Source organism: Sphaerodactylus townsendi, linkage group LG12 (genome assembly GCF_021028975.2).
Source record: "Sphaerodactylus townsendi isolate TG3544 linkage group LG12, MPM_Stown_v2.3, whole genome shotgun sequence".
NCBI classification, from domain to species: domain Eukaryota; kingdom Metazoa; phylum Chordata; class Lepidosauria; order Squamata; family Sphaerodactylidae; genus Sphaerodactylus; species Sphaerodactylus townsendi.
The window spans coordinates 40,668,284-40,688,679 of NC_059436.1; the positions used below are offsets into that span (position 1 = coordinate 40,668,284).

A 20,396-nucleotide genomic window follows, 5' to 3' on the forward strand; every position below is an offset into this window, starting at 1 on the left:
GAATATATTATCGTCCCCCTGACCAAAGTGCACAAGTGGATTCTGAGATGGAAAAAGAAATTAGAGAGGCCAACAAAAACAAAAATGTAGTGGTAATGGGTGATTTTAACTATCCCCATATAAACTGGAAAAATGCATGTTCAGGTCATGGTAAGGAGAGAGCATTCCTGGATATGCTAAATGACTGTGGCTTAGAGCAGATGGTTGTGGAACCAACCAGGGGAGAGGTGATCCTAGATCTAATTCTATGTGGGACCCAGGACCTGGTGCAGGAAGTCAGTGTTGTTGAGCCGATAGGGAACAGCGACCACAATGCTGTCAGATTGAGTATCTCAGCATGCGAACAAGTGGCAACTACTAATGTAGTTACATTCGCCTTCAGAAAGGGAAATTTCTCAAAGATGAGGGGATAGTGCGCAGGAAGCTGAAAGGGAAAATCAAGCGCCTCAAAACTGCCCAGGATGCTTGGAGGTTATTTCAAAACACAGTTATAACAGCTTACCTGGAATGTGTTCCACGGGTTAGAAACTGCAGCACCCAGTCAAAAAGAAAGCCCCCATGGTTAACAAGAGAGTTTGAGGAAATTATCAGAAAAAAGAAAATGTCTTTTAGAAAATGGAAGTCCAGTTTGGCTGATGAAGAATATGAGAGGGAACACAAATGGTGGCAAAAGAGAAGCAAGTTAGCTGTAAGGGAGGCAAAAAAGGATTATGAGGAACGCATGGCTATGAACATCAAGACCAGCAACAAACAGTTCTTCAAGTACATCAAAAGCAGGAAGCCAGCAAGGGAAGCGGTAGGCCCGTTAGATGACAAAGGAACAAAGGGTGTGCTAAAAGATGGCAGGGAGATTGCAGAGAAGCTGAATGAATTCTTTGCATCTTTGCATCTGTCTTCACCCAAGAGGAGGTGAGGAACATTCCTGCACCTGAACCAAGCTTCTTAGGAGGCGAATCTGAGGAACTAGCGAAGATAGTGGTAGACAAGGAAGAAGTTCTGGCAGCCATTGATAAACTAAATGTTACCAAATCCGCTGGCCCAGATTGCATTCACCCAAGAGTTCTTAAAGAGCTCAAGCATGAAATTGCTGATCTTCTCACTTTAATATGCAACTTATCCCTGAAATCAGGCTCCATCCCTGAAGACTGGAAGATGGCCAATGTCACACCAATCTTTAAGAAAGGATCTAGGGGCCCTCCGCTAAATTACAGGCCAGTCAGTTTGACATCTGTTCCTGGTAAATTAGTAGAATCTATCATTAAAGATAAAATTATAAAACATGTAGAAAAGCAAGACCTGCTGAGAAAGAGTCAGCATGGCTTTTGCAGAGGCAAATCCTGTCTTACAAACTTACTAGAGTTCTTTGAAGGTGTAAACAGGCATGTGGGACAGGGGTGAACCAGCGGATATTGTCTACTTGAATTGCCAAAAGGTTTTGCACAAAGTTCCTCACCAGAGAGACTGTTGGAGAAAAAAACTCAGCAATGAAGGCTGAATAAGAGGGGAAGTCCTCCTATGGATTAAAAAAACTGGGTTGAGAAACAGGAAACAAAGAGTGGTTGTAAATGTGGAAGTTCTCACAATGGAGAGATGTCGGGAGTGAGTGTCCCCTCTAAGGATCCGCTTTTGGGACCAGTGCTCTTTAACCTATTCCATAAAATGACCTGGAAGTAGGTGGGTGGGTAAGCGTGGTGGCCAAGTTTGCAGATGATACCAAATTATGTAGGGTGGTGGAGAACCACTAAAGAGGATTGCAAAGAGGTCCAAAGCGGACCTTGATAGAGATTCAGGTGAGTGGGTCTCAGAAATGGCAAAATGCAGTTCAATGTAGCAAAATGTAAAGTGATGCACATAGGGGCAATAAAAAATCCAAAACTTCACATAACACGCTACAGGGGTCAGTGCTATCAGTCACAGACCAGGAAAGCGGGATTTAGGGCGTCTTAGTTGATAGTTCCATGGGAATGTCAACTCAATGCATGGCAGCTGTGAAAAAAAGGCAAACTCTGGTGCTGGGGATCATTAGGAAAGGAATTGATAATAAAACTGCCAAGATTGTCATGCCCTTATATACAAAAGCAGTGGTGCGACCGGGCACTTGGAGTAACTGGGTGGTCCAGTTCGCAATGGTCGCGCGCATCTCAAAAAAAGGATATTGGAGGAGATAGGAAAAAAGAAGTGCAGAGAAGGGCAACAAGGATGATTGAGGGACTGGAGCACCTTCCTATGAGGAGAGGCTGCACTGGCGCTTGGGGACTCTTTTAGTTTGGAGAGGAGGCGGCTGAGGGGGATACATGATTGAAGTCTACAAAATTATGCATGGGGTAGAGTAAATGTTGACAGAGAGAAATTTTTTCTCTCTTTCTCACAATAACTAGAACCAGGGGCATTCATCATTGAAAAATGCTGGGGGGAAGAATTAGGACGCTAATAAAAGGGAAACACTTCTTCACGCATAGCGTGTGATTGGTGTTTGGAATAATGCTGCCACAGGAGGTGCAGTGATGGCCACTAACCTGGATAGCTTCTGGTAAAAGGGGCTTCTGGACAGATTTATGGAGGAGAAGTCGATTTATGGCTACTCAATCTTGATCCCTCTTTGATCTGGAGATTGCAAATGCCTTTAACAGACCAGGTGATCGAGGAGCAACAGCCGCGAGAAGGCCACTATCGCCTTTTTCACATCCTACATGTGAGCTCCCAAAGGCACCTGGTGGGCCACTGCGAGTAGCAGAGAGCTGGACTAGATGGACTTTGGTCTGATCCAGCTGGCTTGTTCTTATGTTCTTATGTTCTTATGACAGTGTTTTTGCCGTCCCTGGGGTGGTCTATTCCGCCCGTGTGGAAAGGGCCTAACAGAGTTGCTGCAGAAATTAAATGCACACGGAGGCAAAATAAGTAAGGCGGGTGTGTGTCTTAAGCAAAAGCAGCACCCGCATTAACAATGTGAAGGGAAATTCACTCTGATAAATCCAACTTTCTGTTATGGGATTTTCATTCTTTTTAACTGAAATCCGTTTGGATTTTCAAGCGACACCAGAAAATCAGGCCTGTTTGGTCTCAGTAGAAATCCATCTTCTCGAGTGTTTCAGTCATAACCTGATTCAAAGGAAGAGAAATCCCTGATTTATTTTAACATGCCGTGCAGTTTCCAATTAACATTAATTAGAGTTTCTGTGCTAGTTTGTGGATCATGCTTTGAACATTACTATTCCCTCGGTTTACCCAGCTGATAGCATATCAGAGGAGTTTTCCTGAGGAGTTTTTTTTAAAAGAGAATGGCTGCATTTTGTAGTGGGGAATTAAATGGGATCATAGACTGGACCGCCTGAAGGCATTTTGCTTTACCAAATGGCTTCGTGCAGAGAGGTGGTCTAGGAGCCTTTTGGCACATTTCTGTCTGTGCTTTTCACTACTGAACATGGCATCACTTAAGATTCTTTTTTGTTTGTTGGTGCTCTTCTAATCCAAGACGATACCTTCAAACTGGTGGTCCCCATCCTTTTTGAGCCTGAGGGCACCTTTTCAATTCTGATACAGCATTGTGGGCACACCCACAAAATGGCTGCTCAGAAGTGGCTGCTCCAACTTACTTTCAGTCATACAATGAAGACCCTTGTGCTGTAGTGGCAGCTGTTGGCAAAGCAGGATTTAAAAAAAATCTGAACAGTCAATCTCAAAATCCCCACCTGGTCACACCCACTTTTTAAAAACACTTGGTGGACTCAAGGAAGGTGTTAGTAAAAACCATTTTGCCCACCAATTGGGGACCCCTGTCCTAAGCATACATAGTTCCCCCAATGCCATGGTGGCGAACCTTTGGCACTCCAGCTGTTATGGACTACAATTCCCATCAGCCCCTTCCAGCATGGCCAATTGGCCATGCTGGAAGAGGCTGATGGGAATTGTAGTCCATAACATCTGGAGTGCCAAAAGTTTGCCACCACTGCCCTAATGCATTAGGACTGTTGATGGCCTATAACAGGTTGAGTTTCTAATCTATAGAATTCTGAATACACCTTTTTTCTGCAGTTTTCTACGGGTTGTGTTCAAACTGTTTTCTTTTGGAGAGCTTTCCCTTTTGCTGGGCCATGCCCTAAATTTCAGCAGTAGCTGCTTATAATGGAAGATTGTTAAGCCTCATTCTTTTCCCAGGAGGGGAAACCTTTCCAGTTGTTTCTCATCCTTATTATCTGTCAAACAAAAAGTTACCAGAAGTATCCCGAAACAAAATTTGAAGTTAACTGACTGAAAAACTCTGGTCCTTTTATATGTGCTGCAAAGTTTTTTTTCTAGTATAAATGGACATGGTTTGAAATAATGAGACCAATATTTTAAAAAGTGGGACATCTAACTATAGTTGGAGCTGGTAGCTGGAAGGTGAAAATATTCTTAGAGAAATGATGGCAGTTTCCCCGACTTAACACGTGGCAAGCTCTCCCAATACTATCTGAATGCAGTTTAAAAGACATTATAATATACCAGATTATTTGTTACAACATAGAGCTAGGTCTCTTTGCAGATGGATACTTAACAGAATGCTCATTTGGAACAAATAATCTATGTATATACCTGCATGCACCAGGTTACTAGTTGGTCTGAGTTCTTGGTCTGTTTGGTGTACAACGGCTAAATTAGACATAAGGACAGAAGATCTGTGAATTTATCTTCTGCAGTTTTTTAAAAAGGTAAATAGCAACCATGAAGACCCTGATGCAGATTAGATCTGTTGGGAAGGCAGCACTTTTCCACTAGCCCTGTTCTTCTGATTCAAATTATTTCCTTCTTCTTAAGTACAGGTGGTCCAGCAAGGAAAAATCTTACAAGTTTATCTATTTCAAAAATACATGGGCTACCTCTCCAGAGACCTACTTGAGGCATCTCACAGAGTAAACACAATACAATAAAATCGTAAAAGCAGCAGCAATATAACAATGTTAAAACAAGCCATCAAAAATCACAAAACCAACATTGGTGGAGGTGGAGAGTTCTGTGAAGTCACAGCTGATTTATGGTGACCTCATAGGGTTTTAAAGGCAAGAGATGAACGGTGGGGGGGTTGACATCACCTTCTTCTGGATTTTCTTGATGGTCTCCCCTCCAAGCACCAACAAGGTCTGACTCTGCTTAGCTTCCAAGATCTGTTGAGATTGGACTAGGGCAGGGGTAAGGAACATGCTGACAGAGGCTGATGGGAATTGTAGTTCCTGAACATCTGGAGAGCCGCAGGTTCCCTACCCCTGGACTAGGGCAACTTCTTGAAATGCTTTTTAAAAAGACATCTGGAAATCCTGATTGTCTTGGTTAGGTCTATTTTGCACCTCAGTAAGCAGCTCTTGCAAAAAATGTCTGCCCGGGGCCTTGGCGTTGCTACCAGTCAGAGCAAACAGTACTAGTCAGCTTCATTTCATTATCTTGGCTTCATGAGTCTTTATTTATTTACATTATTTCTTGTCAGCCTTTCTCACTGAGGCTCATTCCGCACATGCAGAATAATGCACTTTCAAACTGCTTTCAGTGCTCTTTGAAGCTGTGCGGAATGGCAAAATCCACTTGCAAACAGTTGTGAAAGTGGTTTGAAAACGCATTATTTTGCGTGTGCGGAAGGGGCCTGAGACTCAAGGCAGAGATACACAGCATGCATATTTTTATGATGGGGAGAGGAGCTTTAAAACCAGGGTCGAACTTCTTCAAGCCGCCATCAAACCAGTTGGCACAGGCTCTTCTTTTTAAACCCTTGCACCGAGATGGAAACTCTGTTGCTATTCCTGCTTGCTGGGGAACTAGGGTTCAGTTAGGAACATAATGCTTCCTCCTAAATGACTGTTGTGGGTTTTTCAGGCTGCGTGGCTGGGGTTTGGTCATGTTTGCTCGTAACATTTTGCCTGTAGCTATGGCCCCTTCTGCACATGCAAAATAATGCATTTTCAAACCACTTTCACAACTGTTTGCAAGTGGATTTTGCCATTCCGCACAGCTTCAAAGAGCACTGAAAGCAGTTTGAAAGTGCATTATTCTGCATGTGCGGAATGAGCCTATGGCTGGTATCATAGATGCAGGCAAAACATTAGGAGCAAAACAACAACAACAACCCAGACCACAGCCACACAGCCTGGAAAACCCACAACAGCTAGTTGATTCTGGCCATGAAAGCCTCCGACAGTACATTCCTCCTGATCGCTGTTCCCTTGTGAGCGATGCTGTGTTTGTTTGGCTCTGTAATACATGCTTATTCATATACCTTCTTTACAATTAGGCTCCTCTGTAAGGGTCCAGCTGGCAAGAACAAGACTTGCTATCTCTCAAATCGATAGTTACTGGAACTCAGAGCTCTGACAGTGAGACTGTAATTGCTTCCATTTTTCCTCTTAAACTAGCTGGACCTGACAAACAGGCATAAGGGAATGGTATACAGTCAGTCCTCCAGTCCAACAGCTGCCTGCATTTTCCTGCATGCAACGTGAAGGTCACCTCTCTTTGTTTAATAATCTTGCAATGGCAGCTCCAATGGCCTCATTTCTCATCTAGTCCCATTGCCCATCCTTGCCTCCTGAGTGTTGTGGGTCAAACTGGCAGGGCAGTTTGTTACACTGGGCACAAGCAGAGGGTGGACGATGGGTCCAAGAAGGAGTTGTGGAAGCATCTGCATCTGTATCCTTTGTGGCTCAGAGGTTATCACAAGAGGGCTATTGAAGGTTGCCCTCTGACAACCTTATTCTTGTTTGTTGGTGTATTTTGGGAAGGTGAAATGTAGATCAAGAAGCTTTGAATGCCAGCTAAGCCTTTTAAGTTGAGCACTGCGTGAAGAACTGTTTGAAATCTTTAGCCATTTGAATAGATACGCTGTTGAACGTCTTCTTGGCCATCGCTGTGGACAACCTTGCCAATGCACAAGAGCTGACCAAGGTAAGTGTATGAAATATGTTTTTAGCAGGTATTGGCAATGGGCAGCTGCTTGATTCACTGTTATTTCTATGAAGGAAGCTAGTGATTCCCTAAATGCTCTTCTAGTTCTTTGTCCAAAGATAATGCCGCCTGCTGGATTGAATGTCCTTGATCATCACTTTGGCACATGCATGTTCTCCCTAGAACACTTCATTGCCAAACTAGAAGTTCACCACACAAAAGTATATATAGTACCAGAAGGATATCCTCCAGCATTTCTCTGATGAAAACAGGAACAAAGTATAGCCTGCAGCAAACTCTCTACACCCAGAGGTGTTTGGTCTTGTGCTTAAGATCCTGTTGAAAAACTGAATTGTCCAATCAACATTCCAAAAGATTCCACAGCAGTAGCAGTCTATGAAATTGCAGCTGCAGCCCAATCCTGGGCATGTTTAGTTAGAAATAAGGTCCACTTAGTTTAGTGCTGCAAGTCACAGTGACTATGCATAAAAGTGTGGCTTTAATTGGTTGTGGTGGGTTTTCCAGACTGTGTGGCTGTGATCTGGTGGATCTTGTTCCTAATGTTTTCCGGGCCACACAGCTGTGCAGCAAATATGGTGTGTCTGCCTTATAAAACCACCCCCCAGAGCTTAGCAAAGATTCTGCACAGATTACAAGGAGCCATTTTTTTTTGTGGATATCCAAAAAAGCCCCAAACCCCTCATACTGCTATAGGGATTTGGCTTTTTTGGAAATACTGAAATTTATCACATCTAATATACACAAAGTTGAAAAAAAAGGGTTTTTAAGGGTTTTGTTGTTGTTGCTGCTGCATGCCCCTGTTTACAAGCCAGAAAACAGATGGAACAGAATTTACAGGATAGTCGTAAGATACATTACATCATTCTAATTTCTTTGAAGGTAATGTTTAGGTGTTAGAAGTTCTTAATGTGCATAAAGTATACCCTTTGCAGAATCTAGACATTCTTAGTATGAAATTTACCTGGTCTCCATGCATCATAAATGCAGTTTTACTTGGTCTAATGTAGAGGATCACAACACAACACACATGATTGTAGACTTTTTGTGACCATTGGGTAAGCTCTTTGTGCTGGGATTAAGCACCCGGCTCAGAACTTGAAACAGCCACAGCAATTGCTATACTGTTTGGACTTAGTAAGGTTACCAGTTGACCCTGACAATTTAGTATTTTCACTGACTATTCAGGAAAAACCCTGAAAAAATACCCAACATTTAAATATCCATATTTTTTCAAGTTTTACCAGACAGTTGGTAAAAATACCGGACTGTCAGGGTCAATATCAGACACCTGGCAACGTTAATTGGTTCAATTGCAGAAATACCACCCACTAATTCAAGACTTTCAAATCCAAGGAGGAATTCAGATGAGGAGAAATTTGGAAGAATCCATAATGGAACATGACTGAACGACCATCCACATATAGTTGTAAAAGGACAGCTCCTACTTTCTGTTTTGCTTCCTCAAGAGTGCCTTTGAATTATTCCCACAGAGGAATGCATGTGAGAGATGTTTCTTCTGAACTAGTCCTTGGCAAGAGGTCTGTGTTTTAACAATTCCCTTGGGAGGAAAATAAATCATGGATTGTGAAGTAGCTGCCCCAGGAGGGAGTCTCTGTCTTAAGGAGTGTTGTAGAACTACAGCTATGAAATCTTAACAGCTCTGGAAGCCAGAACTATCTGTAAATACTTCCCTGCATTTTGGATTATAATGTCTAAGTTTTTCTGCTTAGTTTTGTTGAGAACTACTAGCAAAAAAGTTGGAGCAAAATGCTGTCTCTGTGTTGAAAATAATGTTGTCTCTAGGAGAATGGGGGGTGTTGCTGAAAAGGTCCAGGATACAGATCTATGCAGGGCAAGCTGGTCAGACTGGAAATGGCATCCTTTCCTTTCCTTTACATCCTACACTGTGTGCATTTCATTGTGTCTCAGAAGCCTCTCTAACTGAACAATGGCTTCTGGGGGGATGCTCTTACTCTGCAGAAGGATAGAAGGGTGCCCCCTCCACTGAGAGAGAAGGCTTTTGAAGGTGTTTTCAGAATGGCAGATATGTGTCACTCCCAATTAGCAGGCCACGGTTTTCACACACAGTTCTCAGCTTCAGGGCCTGGACTTTTGTTGCAGCTCTCCACTTCCTTTCGCTATCTTGTTCAACTTGAAAAAAGATTTCTCCTAGAATCATAGAACCTCAGGACCCTGCTGCTTCTTTGGTGGAAGAAGGTGGGCAGGGTCTTGGCAAGCTGGTACCAAGCGAGTCGGGAGGGCGGCTTGTTGCTGCCCCTCAGGATCCTGCTTCTTTTTTGAGTGGGGATAGGTATGCAGCGGGGACTGGGTGAGCTGGTGCCAGGCCAGGCAGGAGGGCAATTTGCCACTGCGGCTTGCCAGGCCATGCTTCTTCTTTGGGGGGCGGGGGGAAGGTGGGTGAATTGGTAAACCAGTGCCAGGCCAGCCAGAAGCGTGCTTTGCCACTGCTTCCCTGCCAGGCCCTGTTTTTCCTTTGGAGTTGGGGGATGATGGGAAAGGGCGTTGGTGGGACGGTGGCCAGGTGGGACGGCTCTTTGCCGCCACTGTCCTGCTGGACCCTGTTTCTCTTTTGGAATGCTTGCCCTGATGGAATGCATGGCAATTGGCTGGAAATGAGTCATTGTCCTGTGTTCCAAGTTGAGTGAATGAATTTTTAGGATGTTTAGGTGAAATCTCTTTTTCTGCACCTTGAATCCAATATTCTTTGTCCTAGTCTCTTGAACAACAGAAAACAAGTTTGTTTCATCTTCAACATGATGTCCCTTCGAATATGTAAACGTGGCTATCATGTCACCCCTTAGCCTTTTTTTTTCGAGACTAAACATACGTAGCTCCCTAAGCTGCTCCTCATAGGGCATGATTTTAAATCTCTTTCTGCATTTTATCAAACTCGTGTGATTTTCCTCTGGAGAATCTGTAGATGTCTTCATGAAAACCTTCCCCACAGAAAAAAAGATTTACCAGCAATGGTAAAAGAGAGATCCCCTTGAGTGTTTACCAAAAATGAGTCCCGCTCACTTTTAAAAAATCTTTTAACTTCCCCTTTTGAATATTTCAGAAGCCGACTGAAGAAAGTTTAGGAACCTGACATTGTTAGTGATTACGGTGGATCACAATTAAATATTGATGGAATCAAAAACGCTGATGAATCGTGCAACTTCCTTTGAAACACTCTCGGTTTTATTCAGTCCATGGATCCAAAAATCACTAGCGCTTTTTTTGAAAGGAGCGAGGAGCGGAAGATGAAAGTGGATCAATTACAGGCGATACAGAGAATGAGAGATTTGTTGCTGAGTAAATACGAGCCCCCCCCCCCCCCGCAAAAAAAAGACCTGTCAAAATGACCTGGAGAAATGATTACACTACCAGGGAGTCAGCAGATCTCAGGAGACTTCCTTGAGACAATTGCATCTTGAGGCTAATCAAGATCAGAACTGTGTTCAGGGCCCAAATTAATTAATAGTAAAGTAACAGTAAAGTAATAGTAAAGTAATAGTAAATTAATTAATAGTAATTAACCAGAGAACAGTTTGAGAAGGGAAAGGTAAGGCAAGGTGAAATAACCTACAAAGCAGGTTATTCACCCTCCCCCCTTTTGTGCTCTCCTTGGAAGAGCCACAGGACTTGCTTCTAGCTCATTTTGCACTGGGTCTCTCTTTCTACATGTTTTGAAAGGCAGTTACAATATGTGCCTAGTTATTCCTGCTGATAGATTAATGTGGAGTGCATATGAAATCAAACACTGTTCATACAGCCACTGGGTATCTGCCACATGTGACCACAGAGGTTAAAAAAAACCCCAAACTTGATGCTGTGAGTGACGAAATCACCCCCTGAAAGCTGTAGCTAAATTTCTTGCACAGCTCCATTCACTGTTAGGAGAAGAAGAATTGGATTTATATCCCCCTTTCTCTCCTGCAAGGAGACTCAAAGGGGCTAACAAACTCCTTGCCCTTCCTCCAGCACAACAAACACCCTGTGAGGTAGGTGGGGCTGAGAGAGCTCAGAAGAACTGTGACTAGCCCAAGGTCACCTAGCTGGCGTGTGTGGGAGTGCACAGGCTAATCTGAATTCCTCAGATAAGCCTCCACAGCTCAAACAGCAGAGTGGGGAATCAAATCCAGTTCCTCCAGATTAGAGTACACCTGCTCTTAACCACTACGCCACTGCTGCCCTTAAAAGCCCTTCGATCCAGAGATGGAGGTTGGTGGGTGGACAAGGCAATTGCCCATGAGCTATTACTCTAGCCAAAGAAAGGACATTGGATAGCCAATCAGGTTATCAACAGGACAAAGCAACGTGCTGAAGGCCTGACACCCATTCAACAACTTCCAGGTCAGGCTTGCTCAACGGTCTGAGCAAAAAGTGATAGTCTCAAAGTCACTCAGCACATTCCCCAGGAGAAGGCACTTTGGAGTCTACATAAACAATGTAGTAGAGGCCAGGGTGACTGTCTGAGCCAGCTCATTTGTCTATCAGTGCATTGATAAATGTGCTGGAAGTTGGCAGATGAGGAATATTGACTTTGGGTAATGCTTTAGTGGACCATCTTTCATTTTGTCTGGCTTGGATTCATTCTCTATGAACCACCTTGCAGATTGGCTCATTATGGATTTGCATTGGTTAAAAGAGGCACCCTTTCAATGTCACGTGACGAATCTCATTGTTTGAGCAGTTTCTTCCTTGCAAAAGGAAGGAAAATAGTTTCAATGTAGCTGAATGCTGCCAAATTTCAGGGCATTTAATTGTTTCAAGCTCAATTAGTTTGGACATTTTTCAGTCAATTCTCTTTCTTCCATTAGGATTTTTTTTACTTAATCATTTATATACCATTTAAATGGTACAGAGGGCTTTACAGTCATGTTGGCATCACCTTTCACAAAAGGATTATGAAATAGTCCACTGTTGTGCTGTGATAAAAAAAATTAATAATGCACATATGAAAGAGATGACAGACAGACACACAAGGTCTTATACCTGTTAGCTATGACTTGGCCTTTTCCCAGCCCTGGCCTCTCTTCTTTGTTGACATTAGCTCCAGTTCCGCCTGCCTGGCCTTATTTCAGCCCCCTACACAACTTTCCAGTTCACCTCCCCTCTCACTTCTGAGATAGTCTTGTAGTATCGTGTATCTAATCTGTATCTAATATCGTGTATCTAGTATCGTGTATCTAATATCAGGTATCTAATCTGGAGGAACCGGGTTTGTTTCCCAGCTCTGCCGCCTGAGCTGTGGAGGCTTATCTGGGGAATTCAGATTAGCCTGTACACTCTCACACACGGCAGCTGGGTGACCTTGGGCTAGTCACAGCTTCTCGGAGCTCTCTCAGCCCCACCTACCTCACAGGGTGTTTGTTGTGAGGGGGGAAGGGCAAGGAGATTGTAAGCCTCTTTGAGTCTCCTACAGGAGAGAAAGGGGGAATATAAATCCAAACTCCTCCTCCTCCTCCTCCTCCTCCTCCTCCTCCTCCTCCTCCTCTTCTTCTTCTTCTTCTTCTTCTTCTTCTTCTTCTTCTTCTTCTTCTTCTTCTTCTTCTTCTTCTTCTTTTCAGTTTTTTGTCAGCTAATACTATTTTTGAGTGCCCACTCTGCTGGCCACCGATTCAGGATAGGCCGCCTCGGCCACATTTGGCTCAAACAAGACATGACTCCATTCATAAATTCTTTATTTTTGTTAGGCATTTAACAACACTCGTGCAAGCTTGAGCCCCTGCACCACACCGGCCTCCTCCCTCTTTCCTTGTCTCCATTTTGTCCCTCTCGGGAGGTTCTCTCCCTCCTGGGAGCAACCTGTTCTAGCCTCCTAGTGGCAAGCTGGCCTGGGACTGGCACTTCAGCTTTCCTGGCTCTCCTTCTTGATTGCAGCCTGGTTGGGACTGTGCTGGCCCCACCTCACTCTCTAAGGCACAGGTGTCAAACTCGTGGCCCTCCAGATGTTAATGAACTACAGTTCCCATCAGCCCTTGCCAGTATAGCCAATGCTCACGTTGGGAGGAACTGATGGGAATTGTAGTTCATGAACATCTGGAGGGCCGCAAGTTTGACACCCTTGCTCTAAGGCTTCTAAGGGCTGCTGATTGCAGCTTGGTCAGGGCTGGGCTATCTCTACACTTTTCCCTGAAACTGCTGAGGCCTGCTGTTGCTGCTCAGGCCCTCCTGCCATCTCTCTGTAGTCTCTCCCAGCTTTTGGCTTCCTGGGGTTCCTGCTTCTGCTGGTAAGTCTGAGGGCAGGACTACCAATTGGGGGGGGGTGTGTGTGTGTGCAGTCAAGGTCCATCAGACCTGGTAGGTCCACACTAGTAGTTACTGTTGGGTCATGCTCACAGTACAGTCACTTAAACTGTCACTTTAATTCCGACTCAGTTCAAATGTTAAAACAAAACAAAGTTTGCTTATGTTGGATTTGAGCTTGGTTAATTTTGTCAGGCTCCTGTTTGCCATAGTGTCTGAATATGGATGCCTTGACAAATTGAGGTTAATTGTCTTCCCAAGAACTGTCATTCTTAACCATAGTTTAATCCTGATTAAGAATCCTAATAACTAAGAAACAATATACTCCAACACATTAAAGGGCCCACACATTTGGCCATCATGATAGATTGGAAGTATTTAAAGAGTTCAGCCTTGACACACTGCAGAAGAGGAGAGAGGAGCCCAGCTGGGTTTTTTAAAACTTCATCTTGCATGTGATATCTGAATTGAATTTCCATCTCTCACTGGGAATCCGTCTGTCTTTTGTGATAACCAAAACTGACTTTTAAAATGACATTCTAATTATCAGAACCACGGCCTCGCTCTTTCTGTTGGATGGCAATCTAGTCGTCATCATCATGGAAACACTGTACAATAGCTAAGGCATGATGCTGTTGCCTGCCTGCCCCCACTCTGCAGTTCCCGAGCATCATTAGGAGGCTGTGTACACATCAAAATATTACAAACCAATTTAGAATTCTTGGGGCAGGGGAATGATCTCTTTTTTCCTTCTCTCTTCACAGAGGAAGCCTCTAATTAGCAACCCTAGTCAAGTGGAGGGGTTATTTGCCCATCTCTGATTATTTCCAAGACTTTCTTTTAACCACTCCTGCTTAATTGACATAGTTTATGTTTTCCGGAGCGAGGCATGAACTGTTTACAGATAAAGAAGTGAGTAGGGTCAGCCAAGGCCAGCCATTACATTTTCCCCTAGACTGAGCTAGGTTATCATCTTTCTGTAAATATTCTGAAATTAGACCTTCAGAATCACAGTGCTAGGTCTTAGAAACATAGAATCATAGAGTAGGAAGAGACCACAAGGGTCATCAAATCTTGCCATGCAGGAGCACACAATCAAAGCACTCCTGACAGATGATCATCCAGCCTCTGTTTAAAAAACTCCAAAGAAAAAGACTCCACCACTCTCCAAGGCAGTGAATTCCATAGTCGAACAGCCCTGACAGTCAGGAAGTTCTTCCTAATGTTTAGGTGGAATCTCTTTTCCTGCACCTTGAATCTATTACTTCGTGTCCTAGCTTCTGAGGCAGCAGAAAACAAGCTTGCTCCCTCCTCGACATTACATCCCTTCAAATATTTAAACATATCTATCATGTCCCCCCTTAACCTCCACTTCTCCGGACGAAACATCCCCAGCTCCCTAAGTCTCTCTTCGCAGGGCATGGATTCCAGACCTTTTACCACTTTGGTTTCCCTCCTCTAGACACGTTCCAGCTTGCCAATATCTTTGACAAGGAGAACAGCAGTGGCGTAGGAGGTTAAGAGCTCGTGTATCTAATCTGGAGGAACTGGGTTTGATTCCCAGCTCTGCCGCCTGAGCTGTGGAGGCTTATCTGGGGAATTCAGATTAGCCTGTACACTCCCACACATGCCAGCTGGGTGACCTTGGGCTAGTCACAGTTCTTCAGAGCTCTCTCAGCCCCACCTACCTCACAGGGTGTTTGTTGTGAGGGGGGAAGGGCAAGGAGATTGTAAGCCCCTTTGAGTCTCCTGCAGGAGAGGAAGGGGGGATATAAATCCAAACTCTTCTTCTTCTTAAATCAAGGTGCCCAGAACTGAACATAGTTCTCTAGGTGAGGTCTGACCAATGCAGAGTAAAGTGGTACAATTACTTCTCTTGATCTAGACACTATATTCTTATTGATGTATCCCAGAATTGCATTGGCTTTCTTGGCTGCCAAATCACGCTGCTGACTCATGTTCAATTTGTGGTCCACTGAGACTCCCAGATCCCTTTCACATGTAGTGTTGTCAAGCCAGGTGTCATGCACCCTATATCTGTGCATTTCATTTTTTCTGCCTAAGTGTAGAATCTTACATTTATCTCTGTTGAAATTCATGCTCACACAAATTATTGCATCGCTTCAGGGGTTTAATGCTTGTTGTGGGGAGGGGGTGGATCAAAATTGGGCTCAGGAAATATAAGCTATTGCTGCTTGAGGGAAGTAAGTGATAACCCTCCCACCAGCCCTGGACCTTGAATTATGACAACAACAACAACATTTAGAGTGATAAACAGGTTGGCCATAGCCCATTTCTTAACATATTGGTTCAACGTAAAACAAAGCATAAGGCGGAGCATGGGGGTCTGATCTGAGTGCTGGGCAGCCCAAGTGCTGTCCCCCAGTCACCTAAATTTTCCTCCTGCATGCCTGCTAAGGAAAATCGCAACACGCTGGAGCAACTTTTGAGATTCCAGATGGGCGGTTGCCACTTCCTGAAGACTCCTTGCTGCCAGGGGCACAAGCCATAGAAGCCCACATTGGGGCATGTCATCCTTTGGCTTGTTCTACCCCAAACCTCTTGCTAAGGAAATATAAGCTATTTTGGGGAAGGGATGATCAGCAAATTACTTTGCTAGTTGGGACCACTGAGTAAGAGTTTGGATTTATATCCCCCCTTTCTCTCCTGTAGGAGACTCAAAGGGGCTTACAATCTCCTTGCCCTTCCCCCCTCACAACAAACACCCTGTGAGGTGGGTGGGGCTGAGAGAGATCCGAGAAGCTGTGACTAGCCCAAGGTCACCCAGCTGGCGTGTGTGGGAGTGTACAGGCTAATCTGAATTCCCCAGATAAGGCTCCACAGCTCAGGCGGCAGAGCTGGGAATCAAACCTGGTTCCTTCAGATTAGATTCACGAGCTCTTAACCTCCTACGCCACTGGGAGAAGGCGAGAGGGAAACTTTTTTTTGCAGCTAGGACATCAATTGAACCAGCAATGAATACAGTGTTGGGTCACAGATATTATGAGTGACAGGAACTCTTATTCCGAACCCAGGGAATACAAGTTTTGGTGGACTGTCTTAATCTGTACTCTTTCTGGGATCTTGTTACTACATGGGTGCTTTCTGTCTCCAGTCCTTTCAGCCTTTATTCAAAGTAAGATTCCTGAGCAGTTTTTGGCTCTCAAAAGACGAGGCAGCCCTCAGCTTAAAATAGTGCCACACCATAATTTGGTTGGGTCCATTACCACCCCCCAATGACGGCTCATGATCCACCAGGATCTTCTCCATCCCAGCTTTTATGCAGAACTTGTTCAAGTGCGCCAGTGCATTCATGTGCAACTCCTATATGTTTTTATTTGGGGCTTACCCAGGAACTTTTACTAACAGATGTAAGGAGACTTTAGAACATGCCAGTGTTCACTTTCCTTTTTAAGAGAGTAATTTGAATAATGTCCCATTTCTTGTTGTCTCCCCACAGGATGAAGAGGAGATGGAGGAAGCTACCAATCAAAAACTGGCCCTGCAAAAGGCCAAGGAGGTAGCAGACGTTAGTCCCCTGTCTGCAGCTAACATTTCCATAGCAGCGTAAGGGTTCATTTTATTATTTAGGAAACTTTATCCCATTTTATTTCTTGTTTGTTTTCCCCCCTGCTTTGTTTTGGATTCAGCAAGAGCTATATGCACACAAACATATATAACAAATTGTCATTCCTTTGCGGAACCTCATAAAAGTTGCATAGGCCCTTAGGTAGATTGCAGAGAATAAGCAGAAGATTTAGCTGTTGAGGATAAATGCAATGATTCTGTCTCAGATGTTTGTTTCATTGGGCTCCAGCTTTCATTTTGCTTCTGTTTGAATTGTTCTTGTCCAAGGTTTAGTACAAAAATGGCTGCTCCAGAGTATGGTATGAATCACCAACAGGACAGTCTAATTTGCATGTTATGCAAATTGCTTGTTAACAATGCCACTCGGGCACCTTAGCTAGCTGCTGGTCAAATTGTGTCTGCTCATAAAAACTACGTTAGCAAAGTTGGGCGAGGATCAGAGGAAGCATCTTTGGATATGACCAGTCTTATTCATGCCAAAATTGTTCGTTCTTTCTTCTGAGGCAACAGCAAAGGCTGCCTGAACGTTTCATCTTGAGCTTCTAGATCTACAAAGGCTAGAGATTTTAAGTTTTTAAAAAATAAAAGCTGAAAATACAAAGCAGCTTATGACCCAGATGGGCACCAAATGCTGTATTTAGAATCTAGATAAAACCTGGACAGCTGAACCACAGATAGGGGCCTGATTATCTGGCCCCTTCTGTCCATGAGAACTCCCACATAAAAGGATGTTTCCTGAAGCAAAAGAGGAGGGAACACTGGAGGAAAGGTTAATTCTGTTAATGGATGTCAAGAAGGGTGCATGAGATAATGACCTTTACATTCCTATTAGTACTGTGTTTAATACCCCCATTTCTTTGGGCAAACTATAGCAATAATATCATCCCTCCTCAGATATTTTGGGACTAGGCTGCACATGAGGTTGACAGTTCATGACTAGATTCCCTAGTACAGGGGTCTGAAACCTGTGACTCTCCAGATGTATATGGACTACAATTGAACATCTGTACAATTGAACATCTGTTCAATTGTACAATTGAACATTTGGAGAGCTGCAGGTTGCAGACCCCTGCCCTAGTATGTGAATTGGCAGAAGGGTGGGGGGAGATAACTATAGTAGGAGTAGCTGTCTTTTTTCCCTTCCGGGGCTCAAAGCACATGGAAGAGTCTTTTCAGTGGAAAATCTAAGCAAGAGTGATGCCCCCCCCCCCCTTCAATCTGCTGCTTGGTAGGTCCAAAAACATCACTGATCGTGTAGTTTGGTCTTTATAGTGTATAGTACATGGACAAGACAGGGTGAGATGTAGGGAATGGAGAAGCAGGATACAGAAACGAAGGCTTTTCACCTGGTTTGGACATATACCACAAACATAAGCCTCATATATGGATGTGATTTCATGATATCACACCAAATGCCTGTCCAGAAGTAGATCAAGCCACACATGATGCTGGGGATCTGTATTTGGATCCTTAGATGTATAACGAAAAGCAGCTGGGGAGGAACAGGCTGATAACAGATCAGAACTGTGGTGCTGAGAGATGATGATGAGGTTAAGCCTTTGTCCCATTCCGTATCCCCAATTGGAAATCGTCCCTGGGCTCTTTAAAAAAATAGAGACACTTGTCTTTATTTGTTCCAGCCGATGAAAGGATTAGACAAAAGGGCACAAAGAGAAGAGTTACATCCCTTCTTCCCCCAGCTCTGTGGCCCTGATAACAACTCTCTCCCCACACAACCTGCAGTTTTTTTTTTAATGGCAAAATTATGCACCTGAGGATCTGAATACAAATCGACAGGATTTCATGTGGTTTGGTCCAAGGCCATGCAGTAAAATGGTGTATCTGGAATATCCACCCACCACGGTAGTCTTCCTATCTGGTCAAAAGAGAAGTGTAAGATAAGATAATGGCTTGTAAGAAGAAGAAGAAGAAGAAGAGTTTGGATTTATATCCCCCCTTTCTCTCCTGTAGGAGACTCAAAGGGGCTGACAATCTCCTTGCCCTTCCCCCCTCACAACAAACACCCTGTGAGGTGGGTGGGGCTAAGAGAGCTCCAAGAAGCTGTGACTAGCCCAAGGTCACCCAGCTGGCGTGTGTGGGAGTGCACAGGCTAATCTGAATTCCCCAGATAAACCTCCACAACTCAAGCGGCAGAGTGGGGAATCAAACCCGGTTCCTCCAGATAAGAGTGCACCTGCTCTTAGCCACTGCGCCACTGCTGCTCTTAGAATGTTAGAATGATTCCAAGACTCAACACCACACAGTGCCAAGCTATGTTTCAGTGTTAGTGGAATGAGCCATTCCTTTTTCCTGTGGAAATAATCTCTTTCACAAGAAAGTAGAGCCCTATTGGCTCTAACTCAATATGTTTTATTTGTTTGCTTACTTGGATTCCCTTGAGAAATGTTAGGCCCCTTTGTGCAGTTCAGTCCCATTGTTTTTAATAAGAACTGGGTACAAGGAACTAAATGATTATGCCAGTACTAACTTGGATCAGGCCCTTTGGTAAAGCAATGCCTGGAAGACCTTGCCTTGCCATTTCCAATCTGGCTTTGTATTCCTCAACTGGAACAATTCAAGCAAGCAAAATATGCAGTTGAGTTCTACTCATGCAATTCTAGTGGAGTTCTTCCTTTAAACACATTGTTGTGAGTTGCACAGTTGTGTCTGTGAACATGCAAAGCCCAATTTTTTATGACCATTCTTAATTCTTTTATGTAAACCTTACTTTCCTAGATCACTTACATTAAATCAGCTACATTTTAGGCCAGTTTAGAGTGGATATTTAGGGTACTGAGTATTATTGGATGGTCAGTACTTATGAAACAAAGGGAGGGATGAAGAGATAAACTATTGGAAAGGTTTCCTTCAACTTAAACCTCCCCTTCCTAGATACTGTAAACAATGGGACTCAGTCAGGTCAGATTTCATATCCTCGTTTTCTCTCCCCCCCCCCTTTCTATACTCATCAGGTTTCCAAGACAGCAATAACCATATTCAGTAGTCATTGGAGATTTTTCCCCCCACATGGGAGGAGTGTTCATCCATTTTTCATTTACAAAGTTGCTTTTATGCCTACCTGGGGAATCCCCCTGGATTTGCAAAAACTCCTTGTTCCAGTTTTGCTACGTCCCAGTGAACACTGGGACATCAGCCTCTCTATTGCAGGGATTCATGGGAATTATTCTGTTCCCCAGATCTGAATCTTTAATGTATTGACTCTTGTAGTAGTCATATCTCTCTATAGAGATAACCAAAAAGACAAGACAGCCAAGTAGCTACCTAGCGTTCTGATTTGTTTAATCTGTTTCTATCCTCTATTCTTCAGCATTGCCAGGTTCCAAACTTTCAAAATCTAAAAACAAGTTAAAATTTCTATGACATCTGATTAAAAAAATTTCATTACATCTAAAACTCAAATAAAAGATATGTCTTTGTCAGTTTCCTAAAGCAAGCCCAAAAGGTAGCCATTTGCTCTTTGTCATAGAATAAGAATCACAGCCATGATACCATAGCTACAAAGACCTTCATTTTGCTGTCCCAGTCTTAACTGGGACAGTGGTGATATCTGGAACAGGACTTTACTCAAAGATCTAAGGAATGATGGCAGAAAACACTGTTACGGATTC

General features: G+C 43.7%; 1 protein-coding gene across 1 annotated transcript in view; it reads left to right on the forward strand.

The window, feature by feature from the left end:
- Window positions 1-20,396, forward strand: part of LOC125441536 (voltage-dependent N-type calcium channel subunit alpha-1B-like) — a 286,638-nt gene that overhangs the window by 152,379 nt on the left and 113,863 nt on the right. The window contains exons 16-17 of the mRNA XM_048512145.1: window positions 6,839-6,906; window positions 16,640-16,746. Coding sequence (XP_048368102.1) covers window positions 6,839-6,906; window positions 16,640-16,746 — 175 coding nt within the window. The remainder of the gene's footprint in view (window positions 1-6,838; window positions 6,907-16,639; window positions 16,747-20,396) is intronic.